At 34.6% G+C, this 24,339-nt stretch overlaps 3 protein-coding genes and 1 pseudogene across 4 annotated transcripts; 3 read left to right on the top strand and 1 right to left on the bottom strand.

The window, feature by feature from the left end:
* Nucleotides 1-729: 729 nt before the first annotated feature.
* On the top strand, nt 730-1,647 carry LOC110610773 (17.1 kDa class II heat shock protein). Its single transcript, XM_021750846.2, has one exon. The coding sequence runs from the start codon at nt 930-932 to the stop codon at nt 1,407-1,409; it is 480 nt and encodes a 159-aa protein (XP_021606538.1). The 5' UTR covers nt 730-929; the 3' UTR covers nt 1,410-1,647.
* Nucleotides 1,648-2,096: 449 nt separating this feature from the next.
* On the top strand, nt 2,097-3,054 carry LOC110610774 (annotated as a pseudogene).
* Nucleotides 3,055-6,375: 3,321 nt separating this feature from the next.
* On the top strand, nt 6,376-7,482 carry LOC110610772 (probable WRKY transcription factor 50). Of its 2 annotated transcripts, none has more exons than XM_021750845.2 (3): nt 6,376-6,674; nt 6,777-6,909; nt 6,995-7,482. In XM_021750845.2, the coding sequence occupies exons 1-3, from the start codon at nt 6,431-6,433 to the stop codon at nt 7,116-7,118; spliced, it is 501 nt and encodes a 166-aa protein (XP_021606537.1). In that variant the 5' UTR covers nt 6,376-6,430; the 3' UTR covers nt 7,119-7,482. The 2 variants fall into 2 exon arrangements, with proteins under 2 accessions (XP_021606537.1, XP_021606536.1); XM_021750844.2 differs by having other exon boundaries at nt 6,394-6,674; nt 6,771-6,909.
* Nucleotides 7,483-8,685: 1,203 nt separating this feature from the next.
* LOC110611283 (protein PLASTID MOVEMENT IMPAIRED 1-RELATED 2) lies at nt 8,686-13,109 on the bottom strand. Its single transcript, XM_021751504.2, has 3 exons — nt 12,829-13,109; nt 10,097-12,511; nt 8,686-9,985 (listed from the first exon to the last, which is right to left on the bottom strand). The coding sequence occupies exons 2-3, from the start codon at nt 12,400-12,402 to the stop codon at nt 8,938-8,940; spliced, it is 3,354 nt and encodes a 1,117-aa protein (XP_021607196.1). The 5' UTR covers nt 12,403-12,511; nt 12,829-13,109; the 3' UTR covers nt 8,686-8,937.
* Between the last annotated feature and the right edge of the window lie 11,230 nt (nt 13,110-24,339).

The raw sequence follows: 24,339 nt of genomic DNA, 5'->3' as shown, positions 1-24,339 counted from the left end.
AATTTGAAAGTTTAAACTTGGCAGAAAAAAATTTCTGCTAAAATCTCTTTTGATAGGAGCGAGACATCGTCCAGTCCCTAATCCCTCTCTTCCTTCTAGTAATTTTACACGGTCTGTATTAGCTTTCAATTTATGTGCTTGAAGTCTCGTCCAATTACTCCTCGATCTTTTAACTTTATCTTTTTTTTTAACCGCATTTAAATTGTCTCTGACTATATTCTTGAGGTGTGGATTAAAGTTTTCCCTAAATCATGAAGAAAGCTTCCTCTCAAATTTTATACCGTTTAAGAATGGTCCATAATTTTTTTATCAAATTAATAATGAATTTTGAATTTATTATTAAATTTTATTATAAATCCGTTAATATTGTATTAATAATGAGATTCATGACGACAGATGTAAATTTGTTACTCAATAAGTTGGTAAAGAATTTTTTATTAATTAATAATGAAAAAATCTATTATTAATCCGAATATACAATTTTGTGATACATATAACAGTTGCGATAATTACTCAACGCAACACCCAAACAGAGCCTTCTGACAGCCACGTCCTTTCTTGCTTGCCCAGTCGCTGAAACGTCAGTCAGATAGCAAGCCACGTATGTTTCAAACCTTCCGTCGCCTCACCACGTGGCAGGCCAAAAGACAAAAGTCACCGATCGTGTCTAACCTCACATATCCTTCACATCTCCCCAGTGTCACAGGCTCCAGAAGAAGTCTTTAATCTCAACACCTGACACCATCTGATTGTCAGTCACTCCAAATCCAACGAATCACAGTAACTCCACCCAGAACCAGCATTTCTATTCTTCTCGAATACAATTTGTTTGCTTTTTATTACGCTTATCCACCTTGATAAAGCCGAACTACAACATTATTTATCACACACTTCCTTTCATTTTCCCAACTCTAAGATTAGAAGCAGCAATGGACTTTGCGCTAAGGAACACAGGCTTCGATTCAACCATGTTGGATGTGCTGCATGAACTCCTAGAAATCGGTGATGAGGCTGAAAAACCTCATCACGGTCCATCACGCGCTTACCTACGTGACGCAAAGGCCATGGCAGCTACGCCAGCAGACGCTAAAGAGTCGCCGAATGCATTCATTTTTGTGATAGACATGCCGGGGCTGAAGGCGGACCAAGTAAAGGTGCACGTTGAGGATGGGAATATTCTGGTGGTGAGTGGAGAGAGGAAGAGAGAAAGAGAGAAGGAGCAAGGAGTGAGATATATGAAAATGGAGAGAAGGCTTGGCAAGTATTTGAAGAAGTTTGTGTTGCCAGAGAATGCAGATATAGAGAAGATATCAGCTACGTACCAGGACGGGGTCTTGACTGTGACCGTGGAAAAGAAACCGCCGCCGGAGCCGAAGCAGCCGAAGACCGTGGAGGTGCGAGTCGCTTGAGAGAGATACAAGCAAGTTGGGTGCATGCTTGCATGTTTTAAAGTAGTTGTAAAGTACGTACTACAGGTTTTTATTACTACCTAAATAACGGTTTTCTTGGTCCCTCCAGTTCCTCTGGAGATTCTGCCGTCTGAATCTTAAAAAGAATGGTTAAAAGGTCTGTGTGTGTGTGTGTGTGTGTGTTTTATCTTGTAAATGAGTTCTTGAGTTATGAATGAATGTGTCATGTTTCTGCTAAGTATTACTTTGGAGAATCAATAATCAGCTTAATTATGTTATCTTCTTTCGGGTTAAAAATTTCGTGGGTAGACACAGTTGGGAACTTGGGATCAAAACACAAACCCCAGAGAGTTATGAATTGCAGGGACTCCCTCAGCCATCTCGGTTGGAAACTTTCTTAATGGGCTTTGAACCCAGCCCAATATTCTAGAGGATTCAGCGGCAATTCTAATGACCCAGAATCATGGAACTGTAATTCAGTGGCAACTCCTGAAAGCGCTTGTGTTGTGAATGTCAAATTCCTTCATTTATTTTCCTAGGTGATTGTCTGAGAAACGACTAGAAAGCCATGCCAAAATAAAATTATTATAATTAAATAAAAAAAGTGTCGGAAACGGTTATTTTAGTTGGTAATGAATTCCACTCAAGTCTTCCATAATCTTCCAGGCTTGTAAGAGAACAACGATGGAACTTCCTGGAAGTTCCCCGCGTTTTCATCTTCCTCCAGAGACTTCCTCTCGAAACCCACTACGCCATGGTCATTTCTCCCCTTAAATACACCGTCCCTCCTCCACGATTGCTAAGAACAGACTGAAGAAGAAAACGAAGCTTATCTGTTTGCTTTGGGAGAATTTCCTCGATCGAAGAAGAAGAGAAATGGATTTGGGATTAATGGGTCTCGAAGCACCTCTCCTCCACTCCATCCAGCAGATAATGAACATGACCGATGACGTTGAGAAGTCCTTCAACTCGCCGAGACGCACCTACGTAAGGGACGCGAAGGCCATGGCATCAATGTCCAAGTGGAGGATGACAATGTGCTGTTGATCAGCGGAGAGAGGAAGCGCGAGGAAGAGAAAGAAGGAGTCAAGTATTTGAGGATGGAAAGGAGAGTTGACAAGTTCATGAGAAAGTTTCCACTGCCTGAAAATGCTAATACTAATGCTATATCGGCGGTCTGCCAGGATGGAATTTTGACGGTCACCGTGGAAAAATTGCCACCGCCGGAGCCCAAGAAGCCAAAGACAGTCGAGGTTAAAGCTGCTTGAGCATTAGTGAGTTGGCTTACAATCTGTAATGTTGGCTTATGTTAATGCCGATATGATATCTCCTTAGATATCATTGCTTCTTTGCTTTTCCCCATTTTAATCTTAAAATTGAAGGAGGTCAGCCATGCCATTTGGTTCCAGAATGAACACACATAAGGCAGATCAAATGATGTCCAACTGACAGAACTGAATGATTGAATCCTCCAAGCTTTCAACTAGCTGTTTTCATGATTTTGAACAAGTGGAAAGTGAGCAGGAATTGTTTATTGCAATCACAATAATTACATCCTGACAATACGAAGTTAAATTATCACATTGCACACATCTGCCAAAGAATTTAGACAATTTAGAAACATCAATCACCTTGGAGAAAGGCCTAGGCCTGTTTAATGGATGAGAAATTTTATAACAATATAACGTTTTGTATGTACTATGGTTAATCTACAATTATAATAAATATTTACCTGAAAAATGACTTTCATTCACAACAAAGTCTAGAATTGCATTCGGAGCACATTGGTATTTGATCTAATTTATAAATCAGTTAAATTAATTTATAAATTTTAAAAATTAAATAATTCATTTATTTATAATAATATAATAAGTTTATAAACCGTTGACAATAATATAACAAGCTTTATTGACAATAATTCATTTATTTATAATTATTTTAAAAATTAAATAATTAAATAATTTTTAAAAGAAAATCAAAGCCTCAATTTAGATGAAATTAAAATAAAAAAATAAAATAAAATGATCAGAAAAATTAAACCAAGCACTCAGTTAAATCAAATCAAATTAAAAAAAAAAAAAAAAACAAAACACAACGATTCAGGCTTCTGCTGCACGTACTGATTCAGCACTGATGTCACCATTGCCGCATCAATGTCTTCACCGATATGCCATTATAGTTAATATCGAGCTCAGAATGAATGGAAAAATAAATAATGGACGCACATCCAGAAACAGAAAATGCATATTGAATGCAATAGAGACTCAAATTGGAAAAGTCAGAAATCAAAAATAAACATTCAACTAGCCACTCGGAAAGAGATCACAGCAGGTGACTTCCTGGAACAAGAGGACGTTTGAAAGGGAACGAAGTGATGTTGATGCTTGCCTAAATAGAATCGTACAAAAACCAAGACTTAGAGCCACTCCCTGAGATCGCCACCCACCAGTTTTGTTAATTAATTAATTGGTCATCTCCACCTTTCTTAATTATTTTGAATAACAATATTTCCGAAAGCTAATCATCACAAATAGTACAGCTAAGGGAAAAAAAAAAAAAAAAAGAATTGAAGTCAATGTCTTCGGTCTGTGAGACATAACATTAGCAATAACAGCCACCTTAATCTAGAAGTGAAGTGGGAGCTCCATTAATTAACTTTCTTTGCTTTTGATTTTTCATTTTGTGGGTTGTTTGGGCTTTGATTTAGTTTGAATTTTGATCCTAAAAGTGCTCACAGGAGGGGTGAGTGTCAATGACATCCCAGCCTCGAAGTCTGTCTCTTTCAAGCGATTTCATGGCTTTTAAAGACTAAAAAAGCTATGAGTCGATATTTTTTTTATTGGTGGTTGGCCGTTAGCCTGAGTAACCTTTTGTTTATTATGAAATGTGGTATAAACATGTAAAGGTGGTGATCTATGAGTTGCATTTGATTTTTTCTGGACTTAGTTGTCTTTAGTGATATTTTTTTTTATATTTGCTGTTGTAATTTTTCTAGACAATGCATGGGTTTTGCTTTGTCGTCGGCATTATTGAATCCCTGCATAGCTTGTTTTGTCTTCGACACAGTTCTTGCTAGCGGTGCTTCTTGTCCAAATTCGTTCTCTAGGTTTGGCTATGGGCTGATTGTGACTTCTGAGTTGGATTTCTCTCATAGTTCTTAGGGCTAGGAAATTTTTTTTTTAAAGTTTTATCCTTGTGTTCATCTTGTGTTGTAGTCCATTAATCCTTTTAATGCAATAAATCATGCATAAAACACCGTTTGCAAAATTGTGTCAATTTAATTAAAGCACATCAATTTATATAATTCAAATTCACCCGATCCGTAACTGATGTTTCGTCTCCGAAGGACCCAGCCTCTTAGAAGTTACAGATGGACTTCGAGGGTACCGAGTCAAGTTGGTCTCTTTTTTTTTTTTTTTTTTTTTACCACGTAAGGAAAATATTGCACTAATAAGATCTATATAGGGTATTTAGCCTAGAAAATAACCATACAAATCAACTCAGCCCTAGATTGCCAACCAGACTCAGCCCAACCCAACCCAACTCAACCCAGACGGATCCAATTCAACCCATAACGCAACCAAAACGGATCCCTAAACCCGTAATAGTTGGAAGTCTAGAAATCGCCATACCACAATCGTCTCGCCACCATCGTTGCATGCAGAATCGAAAATTTCAAAAGCAGCAGAAATGACAGTCGCAACAGACAAACGATTTCAAATGGGAATCAACTGCTCCATAGAACACCAAAGATGAATTACAGGAAAAGCCAGGATCCAAAATCTGATACCGATTTTTCTGCCAAACAACAGAAACAAACCCGCTTAGATAGGGCGATGGATTAGCATACCGACCACACTATGACAGTCTAAGGGAACCAGATGCGAAACGGACTAGCCGACTATTCTCCGGAGCTCTCACGACCACACGCATCCAAAGCTCCTACCAAGCACAAGAAAAGGAGCCCAAACCCGGATCCACCAACATTACCCCCAAATCTATTTCAGAATCACATGGCCACAAACAAACAGAAAATAAAATTTCAGCCCCAAATTCAGAAGACCTCAAAATTGGACCTACAAAACTGCACATAGGAGTGAAAAGGGTATCCAAACGGGACCCTCCTATTGCCGGCTACAAAACTTTCACCTCTTCCTTTGCTTTCTCTCTCTCGACTTTTCTTTCTGAGTTGGTCTCATCTAATTTCCTTTTCTTGCATTGAAGAAGCTGGCAATTGTAATCTTAAAGACTTTCTTTTTTTTTTTTTTTTTTTCAATAATCTTAAAGACTTCACAGTCGTAGATTCCAACGCTGATGTGGAATGTTGTGATGACGTCACCTCTCTCTCTCTCTCATCATTTCATAAACTTGGCTCTATGGGATTGGATATTTATAACTGTGAATGCTTTGGCTAATATTTTTCTTACTTCTTCTCAAGGATGGATTATGCCACACTGGCTGGATTTCTTTGAATTTGAATGTGCAAACTGTCATACTTGGTATAATAAATTAGTAAAAATTAAATAAATATTTAAATATAACATATTAGTGGATAAGTAAACCTAAAATAATAATAACTAACTAATATTTTTTTAATAAAAAATAAATTTTTATATAAATATTTCTATTCTATATATTTTATATAATAAAACCGTTGCACCAATCAATTTTCTTATTAATAAGCTGAAAGCTGTGTGACTCGATCTTTAAATTGACCACTAGTCGTTGCCCGTTGTGTAGGGGTTGGTCTAACCATGAGATCAAAAGAAAATAAAATAAAAAAGATAAATTCACACCTAAAAATTAAATATAAAAATAAATTAGCAGAAGTCCACCCTCAGGTCATCCATGGCAGACCCCACACCATCCCTTTACAAGTTTCTGAAAGGTAAATAATGCATGCTGCTCTGCTGGGCCCTTAATTCAGTCTTTCTCTTCTGGTCGCTTAGCATTAACGTTGAAGTTTCCTGCAAGGTCGTAGGAAGCTCATAGAGAAGCCGCCTGCCTCTATACATACAAATATGATCTCACTGCATTGGAAGGAAAACTATACAACTGATCATATTGGTTACTGTGATATGTCTCACTCTGACGATCTTTCAAGCTTTGAGCTCTCAGAATTCTTGAAGTTTGATGAGTGGATTGAGGAAGATGATCAACTATCTGTGTTTCCTGCAGCTAATTCTAGCCAAACTCCTGTTTACCGAGCTCACGTAATCGGTGAATCAGGCGTAGCCGCTAGCTCCCACGAAGGTCCTAGTATCGGTAAGCAAGATAATTTTCACTATTATTTTACACTAGTGCTGGACAAGTTTTTTGCATTCCTTTATGTTATTGTTTATACATGTTTTTCTTTGTTAGCTATAGAAGAGGGCAGGGAAATGAAGGAAGTTAAAGAAAGGGTGGCATTCAAGACAAAATCAGAAGTTGAGATACTTGATGATGGGTTCAAATGGAGGAAGTATGGCAAGAAGATGGTCAAGAATAGCCCCAACCCAAGGTAAATTTTGAGATGACAATCTATTTTAGGTTATATATATATATATATGGCTTTGTAATGACTATAGATTATATGTGATGAACAGAAATTACTATCGGTGCTGGGTGGAAGGCTGCCCTGTGAAGAAGAGAGTAGAAAGAGATAGAGAGGAGCAAGAATATGTAATAACAACCTACGAGGGTGTCCACAATCACCCAACTTCTTCTTAAGCTATTCAACTTCTTACGTAGGATAAGGTTGCTATCAGTTCATTGGTCGTCTCCAGCATTGCACAACCCCACTCTCGCTTTCTTAAAGCTTAATCTTGCAATTCTATTGTGTTGTCTTCGGTCGGATTCTAATTTGCATCGAATTGGTTCACTGAAAATTAAAGAAATTTAAGCGAGTATTTATTTTAAATCAAAGTCTCGATCTCACTTAAAAATAAAAATGTTTGGCAGTTAGATAATATAATTATTATTTCTTTTTAATTCTTGTAAACACAATTAGTCATTAAAGACTAATTCAGTTTGTTTGTAAATATACCATATTTATATACTAAGTGATGTTGCTTTAACTTTTTGGAACATGTTTGGATTAAAATATAAGAAAATACTGGTGATTAATTTATCTACGGCAAACATGTACATTTATTTGATGGAATGTTGTTAATTTAAAAAAAATTATTATTTCATCATTTGATATAAAAAAAACTCGTTAGTTAATTTTTTTTAATTTTAAAAAATATATTAAATTATTTTTAATATTTTAAAAAATTTATTAATTAGTCACTCCGTTAATTTCACTCGTATAATAAAAATTTTAAAATGTGTACAGTATATTAATGATTGATTAGTAAATTTTTTATAAAATTGAAAAATCAACTAATAAATTTTTTTAAATTATAAAAATTAAATAATAAAATATTTAATAATTAAAACTCATGAAAAAATTAATTAATAGATTTTTGTTAATTTTATATATATTTTAATATATTTTTTAAAATTAAAAGATTAATTAAAATTAAACAGTAAATTTTTCTTAATTTGAATTTAAATATTTAATAATTTAATTTGATATATTATTTATTTATTTATTAACCGGATATGTTTAAGATTACTCCATATAATTTCAATTTTTAAAATCTTGATAAGATTAAGATTAAAAAATCATTTTTAAAGTTTTACTGGAATAAATAAATAGTGATTACTAAATATAGAAATTTCAACGATTAATCAACAACGAGAAGATATGGATCAATATATAACCTACTTAATTTTTTTTTTAATTATGTTGTTACGAAGGGCAATTAAAAATAAAACATAAAAGAATTAAATCCTAAAAATGAAATGAACCGAATTTGGTTGAGTACATTGGAATTTGTAGATTTATTTGGGTTTAAATAATTTGGTGATTTCTGTTGCATTGATTGATAATTTGAGCTAACATTTAGGATGCTCCATAATCCAGCGTTAAATTATTTTGAAATCGATTTAATTAAATTGAATTAAAATTTTTAATTTAATTTAATTTAATTTAATTATTATTTAAGTTAGATTTAATTCTTAAAAAAATGTTTTAAAAATTATTTTTAGTTATTGTAAAACAAAATAGTAATTTTCACTCTCAATTTGAAAAAGAACAAGTATTTAGTCCTTGATTAAACTTTTGGAAATACCTTGTTGATCTAATGGCTTGGGACTCCTTGTAACTTGCAACAGATAATCAAATGCAAATCATTTTAAAAAAAAAAATCCATTCTTATAAAAATTAAAAAGAAAAAACATAATCAGTCAATGACAAAATAAAAGCAAATACTGCATTAAATCAACACATCAAAAGGGCAATAAAGCTTTGATCTCAGCAGTTTCACTTGGTCGTCCTCAAGACTGAAACTGATTCCTTCTTTATCTAATCTATGCCTTGAAAAGCTCTAGTACTTAGCTATATTTAACAAAAATATACAAATATGCTTTATTAACCCAAAATAATAATAAGAAGAAGAAGAAGAAAAGAAGTGCACCTAAACTCTCCAGAATTAGCCTGATTTCATTTAGGAAATATGACATTGGGGTTTCGTATGTGGGGAACAAATCCTGAAAAATCCTTCCAACAACTTTCTGTGTCATTAGCATGAGAGCTTATGCTCCATAAGAAATCATCATTCTGTGCCTTTCTCGTCATCCTTGGGTTTGCTACTACAATGGCGCTGGATTGTGAAAATGATTGATTGGAGGACTTCGTCATGCCACTAGCAAGAAGCCAGCGGGTCCCATATTGTTGCTGCCTTTTGGTACCCCAATGCTCTGTCTTCCCAGGTTCAGCATTCAATCCTGAAAGGTGAACTTCTGTGATTTTAAACCCTTGTGAGCTCTCCTCTTCTTTTTCCTCTTCCAATCTGTTGCCACAGTTATCTTCCCCTTCGATACGTTCCTGATCCTCTTTTTCATTGTTGCTTCTTTCTGATGTTATGCCATCAATTTTTGGATTAAGATGGAAAGAAGACCTCTCCACTTGAACAAGAGCAAGCATTGAGGCACCAACTGGCTCATAGTTTCGAAAAGGGTCTCTAAGCAACACCTTTAGAGCTAAAGTAAGGTTGTTCCCCAACAAACCATGACTTCTACCACATGCTTCATCCCAACTAATGTCTCTTGTCAATTTTCCGTAACTAAAATCCATGAGCCTAGCATGATGAGCTGCAAGGATCTTTAATATGCGCTCGCTCACTTGTTCTCCATCACCAATGACACCAGCATCAAGCCTTAACCACTCCTCCAATGTTATAGAAAGATCCAATAATCTGCCAATATCATTGCCACTATCTCTAGGATCAAGTGCTTGCAAATCTGCAGCCCCTTCTGAACTGAGAGACAAATCTAGATCAGCACTCCTCCCTTCAAAATCTAGCATAGTTTCAATAGCTTTGGCACAAATGCTTGATGGTGCTTCCTCTGACATCCTTGACTGAATTTTCAACCCTTCAATTAACATGGATTCAAACTTATCCATTGCTAAAGAAGCAAGATATTCAAGCGTTGCATGGTGTGAGGCCATCGGAGTACTAAACAATGATTCATGATGCAGGGAAGTCTGCCTGTACAGCAATAACAAATGACAAATCAATAAGCAAAGTGTAAAGTAAAAGCTCAAGAACTGAACAAAAATGCAAGTTTACTCAATTCAACCTAATAAATGTCTCACAGACCTAACATGTAGAGCAGCATCATGGGCTATTTGTTGCAACGTCTTCCCAGTGATATCTTCCAAAGGCATTAATTTATTTGCCTGCTGGGACAACCTCTCAATTCCAATTGATGCCAAATATTGTAATATCTCAATAATATCGGATCCCATTTCTGCAGGTAGCACAACTATATGGGAAACTTGCATGATCAAGCTACCAACATGTTTAGAATTTCTGAAAATAGAAGGATTCATGGACCGCAAATAACCCCCATCCTTTGTCTGGACAGAAGGTCCAAAGCCATCTCCAAGTGGAGGTAATTTGACACGCTCCTCAGGAAGAAGCTCAACTGGACTCCCAAATCCATCTGAGCAATAGCGTGGAGATCTTTGAAAGGATTTCTCATTTAAGCCCCATTGTCTCATTAGAGTTTCAGTCTCCAAATCTTCAAGCAATTTGGCCTTCCTTCTTCTACTAAACAATTGGCTAGCCCTTTGGTGCTCCTCCTCAGTAGCCTGAATAGCCATATCTAAACCAAAATCTTCAGGAGGATCTCCACAATCAGATCTCATTGAAGCAATACAACCAAATTCTTCTTGCTTTACTTCTTTGTCATAATCAATAAGAAAGCTTCCAGAAGCTATGGCCTCTTCTTCAAACTCTCTCAATAGACGCTCCCTAGGAGACTCAGGATCACCATCTGAAGCCGGACCAAAGGGATTATGCTCAATCCCCAGATTTTTTAAGAAATCATTTGCTACAGATTCTGTGAATTCATCCAAGCTAAGAGATCTCTTTACTGATTTCCCAGCCTTGTAGTTAGATTTAGTATCCATGTAACTCTCCTGCTCTAAAAAATCACCAATTGCAAGTGGGGATTCCAAAATTTCAGATTGTGAAGTTAAGAAGCTATTGATAGCTAACTCCAGATCTTCCATGCTAGATCCCTTCTTATGAAAACTACTCCCTTCATGTTTGCAATCATCCACTAAAACCACATCCACATAATTATCACAGAAGTTATCCTCTAAATGAAACATAGTCTTCCCATCAAGCTCTATATCATCATCCTTAACAATTTCTTCCACATCAATAGTTTCAATTCTAGAACCATCACGTAGTTGAACATCAGACTCTTCTGATTCCAAGTCTTCCTTTCTAGGCATTTCTATTCCCTTCTCAATAATAGTGAACTCAATGCTATCATAATCATCTCCACTGGTATCTTCGTCCAACTCAAATTCCAAACCAGTCTTTAATTTGGGTGGCTGCAGATTTTCAGGTATGGTATGAATATCTTCTGAACTATGCAATTTCACCTCGTTAAGTTTCTTATATAAAGAGTTTATTGACTTGGATAGTTCCAAACCCAGGTTTCGTGAAACTTCATCACAAATCTTTACATCAACAGACTGAGAAGAAAGATGAGAACAGTGCTTTGAATCACAAGGAACACTTCCGACCCGCTGAAGCATCCCATTGTTGTTAGTTTGCACCACACCTGTTATTTTGTCTTCCATACATGACCTATTGTGCATTAAGTTTACAAGCTCAGAGACATTCATATTCCTTCCTGTTTCAATGAAATTGTCCCTGACTATAGAGTAACCTAAACTAACATTTAGGGTAGCCCCCTTAGCCTTGCCTGTGAGTTTAAAGCTAGTAGTCCATTTACCAGTGCTTTTCTCCCCCTCTAATTCCTCCAAAGTGAGTGGTAACAGCCTTGTGAGATCTACCCAGTGCTTTCCCATATCAACACCTGGAAGCCCAATTACAGATGCATAAATCAAGAAAATCTTCTCTTCATACTTCGCTGAATTGTTAGGTCCACTTCTACTACCATAAACACAACAGTTATACATCAAAGTCTCATCAGATTCTGCAATTCCCTTCAAGACCCTCGATGGACGGGTCTGCAAAACCTCATCCTTTCTTTTCCAGTGCACAGAAAAATTCATATCATCAAAGCCCGGAGGCAAACCTTCAATTGAATGCACATGTAGAAAGAAACAGGCATTGAACTTTTGACTCCGAATATGGGCTAAAGCTTTTAAGGGCTTCTTCCAATTCCATACTGATGATGATTTCTTGTTCCCATACGTCGCCCTAGTATCAACAGTTCTTGGGCTCAGGCTTGATTTTGATTCTGATAACCGAGGTTTCTCAACAGATTTGGATCGAATAGGGGATGGAGAAATCAAAGGCTTTTGTGGGGTTTTCTGCAAATATAGGGCTTTGCTTATTGCCTCAATGTCTCGCAACAATTGAGCATTATTTGAATTTCCATCCTCATCAGTATTTGTAGAACCAATTTTCGACAGCATCATCTTGGCGTCCAAAGAGAAAAATGCAAGCTTACATACATAACCCAATTCACCATAGACCCCTCTTGCCAGTTCAGTGCATAACTTAAAGCAACTCCGTTGGATCACAATTCTAAGACATTAAACGTAAATAATAAGAGAACTATAAATGCATTCTTAAAGAATTCAATGTTCCATTAATCAGAAATGTGTTCACTAAATCAAATAAATAACCACCAAACCAAATAACGAAATCCTGCATTAACTTGATTACCAGAAGATCATAAAAGACACCAGAAAGTGTAAAATCAATCCACATCATGCTAATTCAATCCAAAACCACACATCATACAAAACAATCTCTCTTCTAAAAGCACCTTCTCAGAAATCAAACAGCAATTATTTCAAGATAGCGAAAAATAATCAAGTAATTGGAGATAGTTAACTTACCGAGATTAAAATTCCCTTCTCCCGATGACAGCAAGCAAAGAAAAAAATTTCCGGTGTTTTACTTGATCAATTGTTTCTGTGCCCTCAAGGACCGAAAAGGGAGAAGAGGATAAGAGGCTTGATGAGGGTAGCTGGTTAAGCTTCCTCGGAGATCGTGCAGTTTTCTAGGCAACGCTTTCCGGGAAAATTTCACGAGACAAACGCGAGAAAATTGAGGTTTTATTTTGTCTTATGCTGAAGCCTAACCCAGAAAGTGTCGCGTGTAGTAGGTGAGTTTTGTTTCCGTGTACTTCAATTTACATCAGCTATGGCGCGTGCGACCAATAAATTTAGGCTGAATCATTATTCCATTCCTAAATTTTACATTAAAAAAATAATTAATCTTAATTAATATTTATTTTTAACACATGTATTTTCTTATCTGAATAATCTTAATTTTATATTTATAATTTTTAATATAATTTTAAAAAATAATTTTTTTATTAAAAAATTTAAATTTTAACAATTTTATACTTTTAAGCATAATAACTGATCAACTAGAATTGAAATTGAATTGAAGTCATCTATTTTTCTAACTTTTCATTTGTATAATAAATTTAGTAATTGAAAACATTTTTCCCTTAGGTATAATATGAATCTTTAAAGGCATAATGGCATTAAAATTTTTTATTTTTGTGTTTTAATTTAGGATATTTTATTTTTGCATAATAAATTAAAAATTCAAGAGTTAAAAGATATTTAATTCAAATTAACTTGCTCTAAATCATACGTGTTTCTCTTAAATTTTATTTTTCTATTTTATTCATACATTTATTTTATTTTATTATTTTAAATTTCTCTCTAAATTCGATTAATAAAAAAATAAAAAAGCTCTTATTGTGTTCCTTATTTAGGGACGCGAGATAACTCTCTCTATAAATGATTTGGCCAATTATAAATAATTAGTTATGAAAACATGTAAATCAATTTTGTGTAATTTTAGTTACAATGGGATTTCAACTCAGCATTTTTTGAGATTTTGTGAAGAGTTACTCTTTAGAAAGCACGTCACGATGAAAGTTATAAGTTGTGTTCGGGTAGAGTTGCACTATAGTACCAATCAAGAATCCCCTCAATTTAATGGAATTGTTTGATCTAAAGGGAATTTTTATAATTTCGCAAGCAGTTTTATATAATATTATTTTTAAATTTTTCTCTATTTTTAATTTTAAATATTTAAATTTCATATCACTCATATATTTATAAGAAAAATAAAATTTTTTAATATAAATTGAATTTGAAATTTTTAAGTAAAGCAAATATTTGAAGCCTTCAGATTTTATATTTATTGTTTTAAGATAATTTTCTAGAAAAAAACACACCGACAAATGTTTTTTTTTTCAAATTTTTTTATTTTTTTATTTTTATGATGAATATGATGTATTTTCTTAAATTTTTAAAATATTTTTATAAAAATATATATAATTTGATAAAATAAAATATATAACTAAAAATACATAAAAATATCCTTTATATTTTAAATTTATTTTTTAAAAAAATAAAAAATATAATACATTAAAAATTTAATACCAATTTTATAAGAAAAATTCGAATTCTTATCTTTATTGCAACTTCAATCATTATAAATAAATTCAGAGTTACGTATATCTCGACTATAAAAAAATTTATTTTTATTTTTTAATAAAATTAATAATTTAGTATTTAAGTTTTATTTTGGTAATAAAATAGTCATTATATTAAAATTTATTATAAAACAACCATAAATTAAAAATATAAATTTCAATTCAATGAATTAAAAATATTAAATTGCATTATAAATATTAAAAGAAAATTTTTTAATTGGCTCTTGAATTTTTAATCAAAGTTCAAATAAATTTAATTCAAATTTTTTTTATAAAAAAATCTCTAAACTTTACCTTTAAATCATAAACTACTAAAATGTTATTTTTAATAATAAAATATTATTTTTTAATAATAGAATTTTATTTTTAAAATTTTAAAAATCATTTACTATTTCTAATTTTTAAAAATTTGTATGTTAATTAAAATATTAAATTTTTTATATTTAAATTATAAAAAAATATTTTATTATTAAAAAGTTATATTAAAACAAGGCTTATTTGGCGTTAAAAATAAAGTTTAGAAATTTATTTAGCTAAAAAACTTAAATTGGATTTATTTGAACGTTAATCAAAAGTTCAATGGTTAATTTGGACTCTTTAGATATCAAAATTATAGGATTTAAATTGTTAACAAGGTGAGTTAGATGATTAAATTATTATAATTTAATAGCAAATGTTAATAAGATGACAATTTTTTTAAAAGAACAACCTAAGGGATTAAACTATTTCTTATTGAAAAATATGAAGAAATTCTTTTTATTGTTAAAAGTTAAAGAATGTAATAAATTGTAATCTCTACTAACGAAAAGGAAAATCCTCTTTTCTGATTAGTTTCTTGGGTTATAGCTATTTTTTATATCGTTTCTAGTGTAGTGTCTTCTACCCTAATGAGTGACGTCTTCCCTTCCACCACTGAGTTGGGATTATGAATAGTTTTAGTTGGAATTATGAATAATTTTAGTTGGAATTATGAATAGTGTTTGTTTGTATTTATAGACAAAACTTTATTTGTGAGGGTCTGCCTTTGTGTTTTTCCTCTTTGCTTTGTGTTATCTTTCTTATTATGTTATAGATTCTTGTGATTGCATGTTGGGTGCGACTACTTTATATGATATATACAATAGAAACAACATTCAGTTTTTGGTTATTCTAAGATTCAGTATTATAGATTCCTATAAAAAGAAAATTTCTATGGCGGTTGGAGAGAGTGCGGCATCTCGCTGGGAAGATGTTGAAGTGCGCCACCCATAACGCACGAGTGAGTTGCCGATCAGCCTTGCCACCTCCTCCTTTGATTGCTAGTTGTTCGCTCTACTCTTCATCCTTTGGTCAAAGTGTTTTGCTTATATGAAGATGTTTTTGTATGAGTAAAAATGCTTGTGTGTTGCTCGTTTAGGCCTAGAGAGCCTTAAATGTCCCGGTCACCTCCTCCCTTGTATTTGGATGTTGTTGGACTTAGGCCTCTTCTTTATAGTTGGGTTTGATAAGGCTGTTTTTCGGTTTGGGCCTTTAATAGTGAAGCCTTCCGCATTGTACTTTAACTAATTTTAATGAAATTTTTATTTTTAGCAAAAAATAAAATAAAAAATAAAATTTAAAAGTCACGATCATATGTATATTCAACTTAAAAATTTTTGAACCCATTTTTTTACTTTATCTAAAATAAATAATTAATATAAATTATTTAATGTTTTCATGCTACTAATTATATACAGCTTAAAATTTCCGTATTCCATGGATATGGAATAGAATTTCAACCAGGGAGCCGACTTTGACAGTTTTTGTCAACCAATTAACCTCTCTCCTATCCTCCACTTGAGAGCTTACTCTTTTGCAATACCATATTCTAAATATTCCTAAAGAATTGTAATTTCCATTTTATTCGCTTTATGATTTTTTCAACAAAGGCTTTAAAAAAGTTTCTCTCTTTGATGAGAGAGAATTTTCTGTAAGGATTTTTTTACCTCTACTTTTTTTAGAGTTACCAATTTTTTTTGCTTCAGTAGAGATTTTTCTGTCTTTTGATTGAAGAAAACCTCTCTTTGTTGAGCTATGAGAGTAAAACTCTTAAACATAGGATGTCATTTTGCTTGCAGGAAATTCATACATGCACCTCCTTCCTACATTATTAAGATTTTTAAAAAATAATAAAAAAAATTTTTAAAAAATTTTTTTATAAAAATTATAAAAATTATTAATTAAAAATATATATTTAATTTTTTATAATTATTTTTCTAAACTGGAAAGCGTGGAGAATCATCACATTGCCCAAAATACCCATAGTTAAATTCTCTAATCACAATTCTTTCTTCAGTTAAATTAGTAAAAAGTTATTATTCATTAAAAAATCTTTAATTGGATAATTTAGTTAGATTATTTCCTTAGTTAAATTAAACTCTATTCTACCAATAATTATCTATTTTGAAAAAATTTTACAATTTACTAATATATTTTTAAATTTTTATTTTTATTTATTATTAGTTGAAAAATTTGTTATTAAACTTTAAAAAATTAATAAAAAAAAATAAAACCGTTTAAATTAAAATGTTAGATTCTAATTTTTAAAGATTTTTAAAAAAATTTTATAAAAATTATTTCAAAATAAAAACTTTACAAATTTTAATTAAAAATTATATTTTTATAAAATATTAATTTAATGAATATAATATTGAACAAGGAATAATTATAGAAAAAACTGAAAGAATTAAAATTTTATTTTTTTAAAACTTGCACGTTAATATCAAAATAAAAAATATTTAATTCAACTTAAAAAAATTTAATTTTAGATTATATGGAATTTTTTAAAATTATTTTTTAAATATCATTTTAATATAAAATTATAAATAATATATATATTGAAAGCAAAACTAGATATTAATAAAATTTCATCAAATAAAGAGAAATATCATTTCAAACAGATATTATACCTAATAGATTCTCTAGCAAAATATGAGCGGTTAGAATAGCATTACAACAAAACCATTCTACAGAAATATTAGAGTCTAACAAAGATTTAAAATCATTCAAAATTAAATTTCTGTATAAGAAAATTTGGCAAAAATGTTTCTCGAGTGCCTGTCTAAACCCCTGCATAAGATAATTTGGTAAAAATATTCATCCTTGTATAAATCATTAAAGTCTCCTGAACAAAGCCACGGAAGAGAGTTTTTACGAGATAAAACTCGAATAAGGTTTCAAGACTGACGTCGTTATTGCGATTCCGGAAACTCATAATAACTAGTAAACTTCCATTGAATATTACCTTTCGAAACAACCGAATCAATAAAATTTGAAGAAAAGCCAACCACAGAAAAAGACTCATACTCTTTCAAATTAACGAAAAGTCGCATTCCAATCATTGTCCATTGACTAAGAAGCAACTATCAAAATGTAAAAAATTACGAAACAATTCCATATGAGAACTAAGAGCTTTTGTTTCCATAAAAAATAAAATGTCCGGCTTGTAACTAGAAACCAAATTCTTCAATATAATAACTGTCCGAGAATTGCTGCAATAAATCTGCCAAAAATATTTGCATATTCTGAAAATTGATTGGATTGTATGTAAAAAATATCCCATCATATAAAAATCATAAGTGACGATAGAGACAATATTTTCTTTTTTATCGATATTTAATTGACGCAGATCGTTTTCTATGGAAAATGAGAAAGAAAAAATTAGATTTAAAGAAGAGGAAAAAGCGAGACCATCGAGCCATGAATGGATCTAGGCCTGTGCATATTTCGGTTTAAACCGAAAAACCGAACCGAACCGATTAATTTCGATTTTTCGGTTCGGTTAATCGGGATGATCGGTTTGGTTCGGTTAGTATATTTAAAATTATTCGGTTTTCGGTTCGGTTCGGTTTAAACGTGTTAAATAACCGATCAAACCGAAATAACCGATTTCGTAGCTAATCCCTCGCCCCCGCCCCCGCCCCCGCCCCCGCCCCCGCCCCCGCCCTCGCCCCCGCCCCCGCCCTCGCCCTCGCCCCCGCCCCCGCCCCCGCCCCCGCCCCCGCCCTCGCCCTCGCCCTCGGCCCCCTCGCCCTCGCCCTCGCTCTCGCCCTCGCCCTCGCCCTCGCCCTCGCCGCCCTCGCCCTCGCCCTCGCCCTCGCCCTCGCCCTCGCCGCCCTCGCCGCCCTCGCCCTCGCCCTCGCCCTCGCCCTCGCCCTCGCTCCCTCGCCCTCGCTCCCTCGCCCTCGCCGCTTCCATGGGTGAACCAGAGAGAAATAAGGAACAGAACAAGAACTATGGCAGATTTCGGTTTGAATCGAACCGAACCGAACCGAACCGATTTTTATCGGTTCGGTTCGGTTCGGTTATATCATCATAATCGGTTTTTTCGATTTTTAAAATTTTAACACTTCGGTTTTCGGTTTTTTCGGTTCGGTTCGGTTCGAAACCGAACCGACCGATTGCACAGGCCTAAATGGATCATAGAGCCATGAAGGGACCACATAGGGAAACTTAGATAATATATATTAATAAGTAAAATAATATATAATTTTATTTATTATTTACAAAATAAAAAAAATCACATAATTTAACTTTTAATAATATGTTATTTTTTTAATAATTTATGATATTATATTTTATAATATAAGAGAAGAAAACAAATAATAAAATTAAAAAATGCTCCTAATAATTTTATAATATAGTAATGAGAAAATAATTTTATTTTTAAATTATTAAAATTAATTTTTAATTTCTTAAGTGATAATATAAAATTTTAATTTAACTTTTTCTTAATGTAATTTTGTTTTCAAATCATAATAAAGTTTTTTTTTTCAGAAATTCTATTTATTTTAAGATTCTTCAATAATATAATCTTATCAATATAAAATTTGAGTTTATTTTACTACTTAACCCAATTTTATTTTGAAGTCCTAATGAAATTCTATTTACTCTTAACATATCTTTAAATGCAAATTTATCAATTTATCAATGTTTTTAATAATTTAAAACTAAATATTTTATTAAAAAATTAAGTGACGTTTTATGTAAAATATAATAAAAAAAATTTTAAAAAATAATAAAATATCGATGATGTTGTGAAATTCAGATAATGGAGTGTGTTTAAGGTAGAATAGAGTGTGATTAAGCTTGATTAGAGAATACCACCCATTTCCTTTTATTTCTTTTCCTTTTATTTGCTATTGACATATACCCGCCTTTTTGTGTCATCTATTTTTGTCACTAAGACATACAGACGAGTCAGAACACTTCTCCATATGAGTCAGAACACCTCTCCATACCAGACAGGACTGCGAAATAATTGGATTCACTTCTTTTATTTTCTATCACATTACCAGCCTAAACTTTTTTTGGGTGGGTCTTCCTGCATGGTCAGTCCGGTCCGCTTCACATCACAAAATTGGGTCACACGTTGGACCGATCTACTTGCATATGACTTGATGGATTTTAAACTCGTATTCTTCTTCAGAATCCAGTTTCGTCCTAGAGAGAGAAACTCATCGGTCATCAATCCATAACTTTCAATTTAAAAATAATTAAAATAAAAAATAAATATTTTTATGTAAAATAAAAATATAAAATTATTAATTTTAAATTTTTTTATTGTATTAGAATAAAATTTATTAGGATAAGTGATTCATTTTATCTCTTAATTTATGAAATTTTCTACATTTTTCAGTTAAGATGTTATTTTATTTAAATTAAATTTTAAATAAAAATTATAAATGTCTTGAATTACTTAACTTTATATTTAATATTTATTATTAAAAGTATTAATAGTTTAAAATTAAATCACTCTATTTTTTACATAAAATATTATTATTGCTAATAGATAATAATAAATTAAGTTTATTAGTTTCCAATTTAATAATATTTTAAATCTATTAGTTCAACTTAACAAAAATAATTAATAATAACATCTTATTTATTAAAAGATGATAAATAAAATTATCTAGTAATTAATAAAAATTCTAAAATATATAATTTGGCTATAATAATTTTTATATATTTTTTCTTAAAAAATTTATTCATTCTGATGATCTGAGATCAAATAGAATAGGGTTTTACAAGGATTTTGTATTACTGAATAAGGTCTTCGCTTTCTGAGGAGGGGACTCCTCTTTTATACATTGTCTTGCTCGCTGGTGACGTGTAAAGGTTTCTCCAGGATTGGACCACGCGTCTCTGCCATGCAGATTCGGAGGTACTAGGGTATCAGCCGCCTGCTCCATGCGTAACGGCTTCTGATTCTCCTCGTGCGTACGTTCGAGCGGATCTGTCAGGCTGCCTAGTGAATATTTTTCTGGATCCTGGGCTGGGCCGGGAGTTGGGCCGGACGCTAAGCCTGAGTGAAGAGGATGGGTCGAGCCCGGCCTTGAGGGTTGGATGAGCCAGGCTTATTATGTACATCAGGTGTGTGGGCCTCTACGTCATGGGCTTTGGGCTGTGGTCAAGCCTCTGGCCAGGGAAGAAGGAATCCAGCGGTCATCAATTGCCCCTTCACCTTCTCGGCGGTTATTGCTCCAACTGCCGAGGGGGTGAATACCAAGAACTTTTATGATCGCGTCTGTTCGGGTTCAGGTGCCTTAATAACATCCTTTCATCTTTCAGTCGTTGCGCAGTTTCTGAATTCTATTTGCTCTTTTCTCTTTCTGTCTTTTTTCTATTCTTCTTGTCCTCTGCCGCCTTTGCTTTTTTTGTCATCATTATCTGGACATCTCCTTTCTTTCCTTTCCCGTGAATATCTTTTAAGAATCTGACATCACTGGCTTAGAGTCTAGTGTAGCTCTGCCTCGTGCTAAGTCCTCAGGCTTCGAGTATATATCAGTGCCAGCTTTTCTTCATTCTTGAGCCTTCTGTTGAAATGAGAAATTCTTGTTTTATCTGTGGCAGGTCTATTCGACGCCTTCTTCAAACAGATTGCCTTGTGCCCCAGAGGTTTGCTTTGATTTTGCTCTTATCATCTTAAGGGAGAACTGTTTCTGACTTGTCTCTGTTTTGAAACTTTTTGCAGTTCCTGAAATAAAAATGGGTCAGTTCAAAATTCTTGAAAATTTGATGTTACCTCTAAGGCGTCTGGATGGTGCATTGAAGATCCTTCTGGTATGGCAGTCGAAGGGTGGGACCATTCGGCAAGCTGCTGAAACTGCTTTACCCAGGTCGTCTGGCCGGCCTCCTCCTCTGCTTGTTGTCCGGGCTCCAAAGAAGTTCTGGGCTATTGAGGGGTTCGCTCTAACTTCACCTTTTTCCGCAGAGAAAAAGGGAATTTCCTCGATGCCCCTGTTGTCCTCTTTTGATATAAATGGGAGTGGCGCCGGCGCTCAGCTTGTTGTTCCTTTTGGTGTGAAGTACCAGTATTATTATTCTCTTTGGTGTGAAGTACCAGTATTACGTGGGACTGAGATCTGCTGCACTCAGTCAAGTCTCCAGCGATTTCTTCGAATGTGTACTTCGCGATCTCTTCGGGGCCATAGCCCGAAGACTTATGTTTTTCATGTGTGGTTCACGGCCGGCATACAATATCTGAGCTTGTTCGAATGTACCGTGCATCACATTCGGGTAACCGAACGTTTGCCCAGGGGGACAGTGAGAAATGCTTATGGGAATCAACTTGTTCAGTTCCCCTATAATAGCGGGACAGATCTTGGCCTTTTCTGAAAAACTCACATTCCGAGCTGCGAGAAGTCCTCCAAACTGAAGACTAGAATAGTAGGGTAGGTGATAATCGTAGATGATGAAGTATCCGGATATGTAAATCCTTTAAGGGTGGTCTTCCATTCTGTAATGTAGGCCTGTGTAACGTGCTGTAATGTACTTTTCTTTTAATGAAGTTCTTGTTCCGCTCTCATACTCAAGCTGTTCTTCCTTTATCATGTGTGAAATACTTTAGATTGCTCGCCTTATAATTTTAACCAATTGAGCTCTGTCCTGCTTTTTTCCGAGCTGATCTAACCATTTCTGCGAGCTCTGATGAGTTGAACTCCGGATCCACTTAGCCAACTGGGCTTTCAAGTTTCCGAACTGGACTGCCTGACCGACCTATGAGCTCGGTCTTTACTTTGATGAATTGAGCTTTGAGTCTCCTTCATCCGGCCGGGCTCTCAGGTCATGTTGTCCGAGCTGGACTAACCGACCTGAGAGTTCTGTCTTTGCTTAGTGAAATGGGCTCTGAGTTTCCTTTAACTGGCCGAGCTCTCAAGTCGTGTTGTCTGAGCTGGACTAATCCGACCTCTGAGCTCGGCTTCTGATGAGTTGAACTCTAAGCTCTCAGCTCAGTATGGATCCGAGGTACTCTTGTCGTCTCTTTCCGATCTCGTAACCCTTGTTTTAACAACAAGTCAAATCTTATATATATTCTACGTGATGAGTAGGTCTAACCTTTATCATGCTTTCATCTGCTTGCATCTTTGAGTTTTTCCTTCTATTTCCTTGATACTTACCACGGATGTGGTGAAGTGATGAATCTTGTGGGTTAAGTTGTCTTGGCTGGAAATCAGGTCCGAACAAGTTGGGCTTGCCTGGGCTTTTAAGTGATGGGCTATCATTGTGGACCTGGCCCTTGATAGATGTAGACAAGCCCAGCGATCATCCTTTTGCCCCTTTACCTTCTCTCCGGTTATTACTTAGCCGTTGAGAGGGTAAACTTCGAGAGTAATTAATGATCGCGCCGCTCCAAGACAAAACTGTTCAGATCAACGTTCCGTCTCATCATTGCCTTTCATTTCGAATTCTTTCTGTCTTCCGAAGAAATTAGCTCTCTTCTGCTCTCTGTCTTCCTGCGACTCCTTCTGCGTGTTTTCACCTTATCGCGTTCTCAGGTACGCTTTCTTGTTCTTCCATGGCAAGTTCAAAGCTTCCTGATGTTTTTGATCTTGAGTCGCATATTACACCTTTCAACATAACTAAGCATATTTCCCGGAGGCTCTTAGATACTCCACTGTATCTTATTCGAGCGCCTCTTCCCAATGAGAGGATAGTTCTTCCTTACCCTCCCCCTCCTGGTTTGATCGATCCCCAAGAGAATCGCCGTATAGTGTTCTTTCTAAAGCAAAGGGAATTCGGTCTGCCATTTCCTTTTTCCCCTTTCTTTACTGAGGTCTTCGAATACTTCGGGGTAACTCCTCGGATGTTTTCCCCAAACTCTATTTTGTTCATGTCTTGTTTTGAGTGTATCTGTCTGGGTTGGGGTTTTACACCCACGGCCTGTCTGTTTGTCACCTTTTTCCGCCTGGTTAGGGCGAAGCAAAACTTCTATTACTTTTCCCCCCGTAATGGGTTATCTCTTCTCATGGGTTATAAGGATTCTATAAAGGGCTGGGTAGAGAATTTCCTTGTGGCGGAGCTGAAATTAGGGTCCTGCCGATCATGGGAAGTAGATCTAACGTGGGGAGAGATTTTACCGGGCTGTAACGATTTGCCCCAATTGAGTTTTATTGAGCAGGTGGGGCTGCTTCGACTGACTTCCGTTGAGAGGAAGTATGACGTCGAAAAGTGTATGTTTGCTTCCAACCTTAGGGATATCCGTGACACGGGTATAGTGCTTTGTCCAGTTATTCTGTTTCTTCTTTGCGCGTAATATCAGAAAATATGCTGACTCTTTGTAACTTCTTGTTTTTTGCAGCTTCTGAGGTGAAAATGGATGGCATCAATTTCCCCAAGAACTTTAACCTGTCTCGGGAGAATATGCATGAAATTTTTGACGCCTTTGGGGATGGGCGTTCGGTAACTGAGATTGCTGCGGAGCTGGCTCAAACTGCTTCCTTCAAGAAGGTCAGCCGACCTCCCGTCAAAGCTTCTTCTCGAGCTTCCAAGCCAAGCTCTCGCAGTACCAAGTCAGCTCGGCCATCTAGCCGCGGGGGGTCGAGCTCAACTTTGTCGCTTGCTGAAGGGTCTAGATCTGCCCCAGCCTCCT

Source organism: Manihot esculenta, chromosome 3, assembly GCF_001659605.2.
Source record: "Manihot esculenta cultivar AM560-2 chromosome 3, M.esculenta_v8, whole genome shotgun sequence".
Taxonomy (NCBI): Eukaryota; Viridiplantae; Streptophyta; class Magnoliopsida; order Malpighiales; family Euphorbiaceae; genus Manihot; species Manihot esculenta.
The sequence above is the reverse complement of the archived record's forward strand: the minus strand, read 5'-3'. Positions and strand labels throughout refer to the sequence as shown.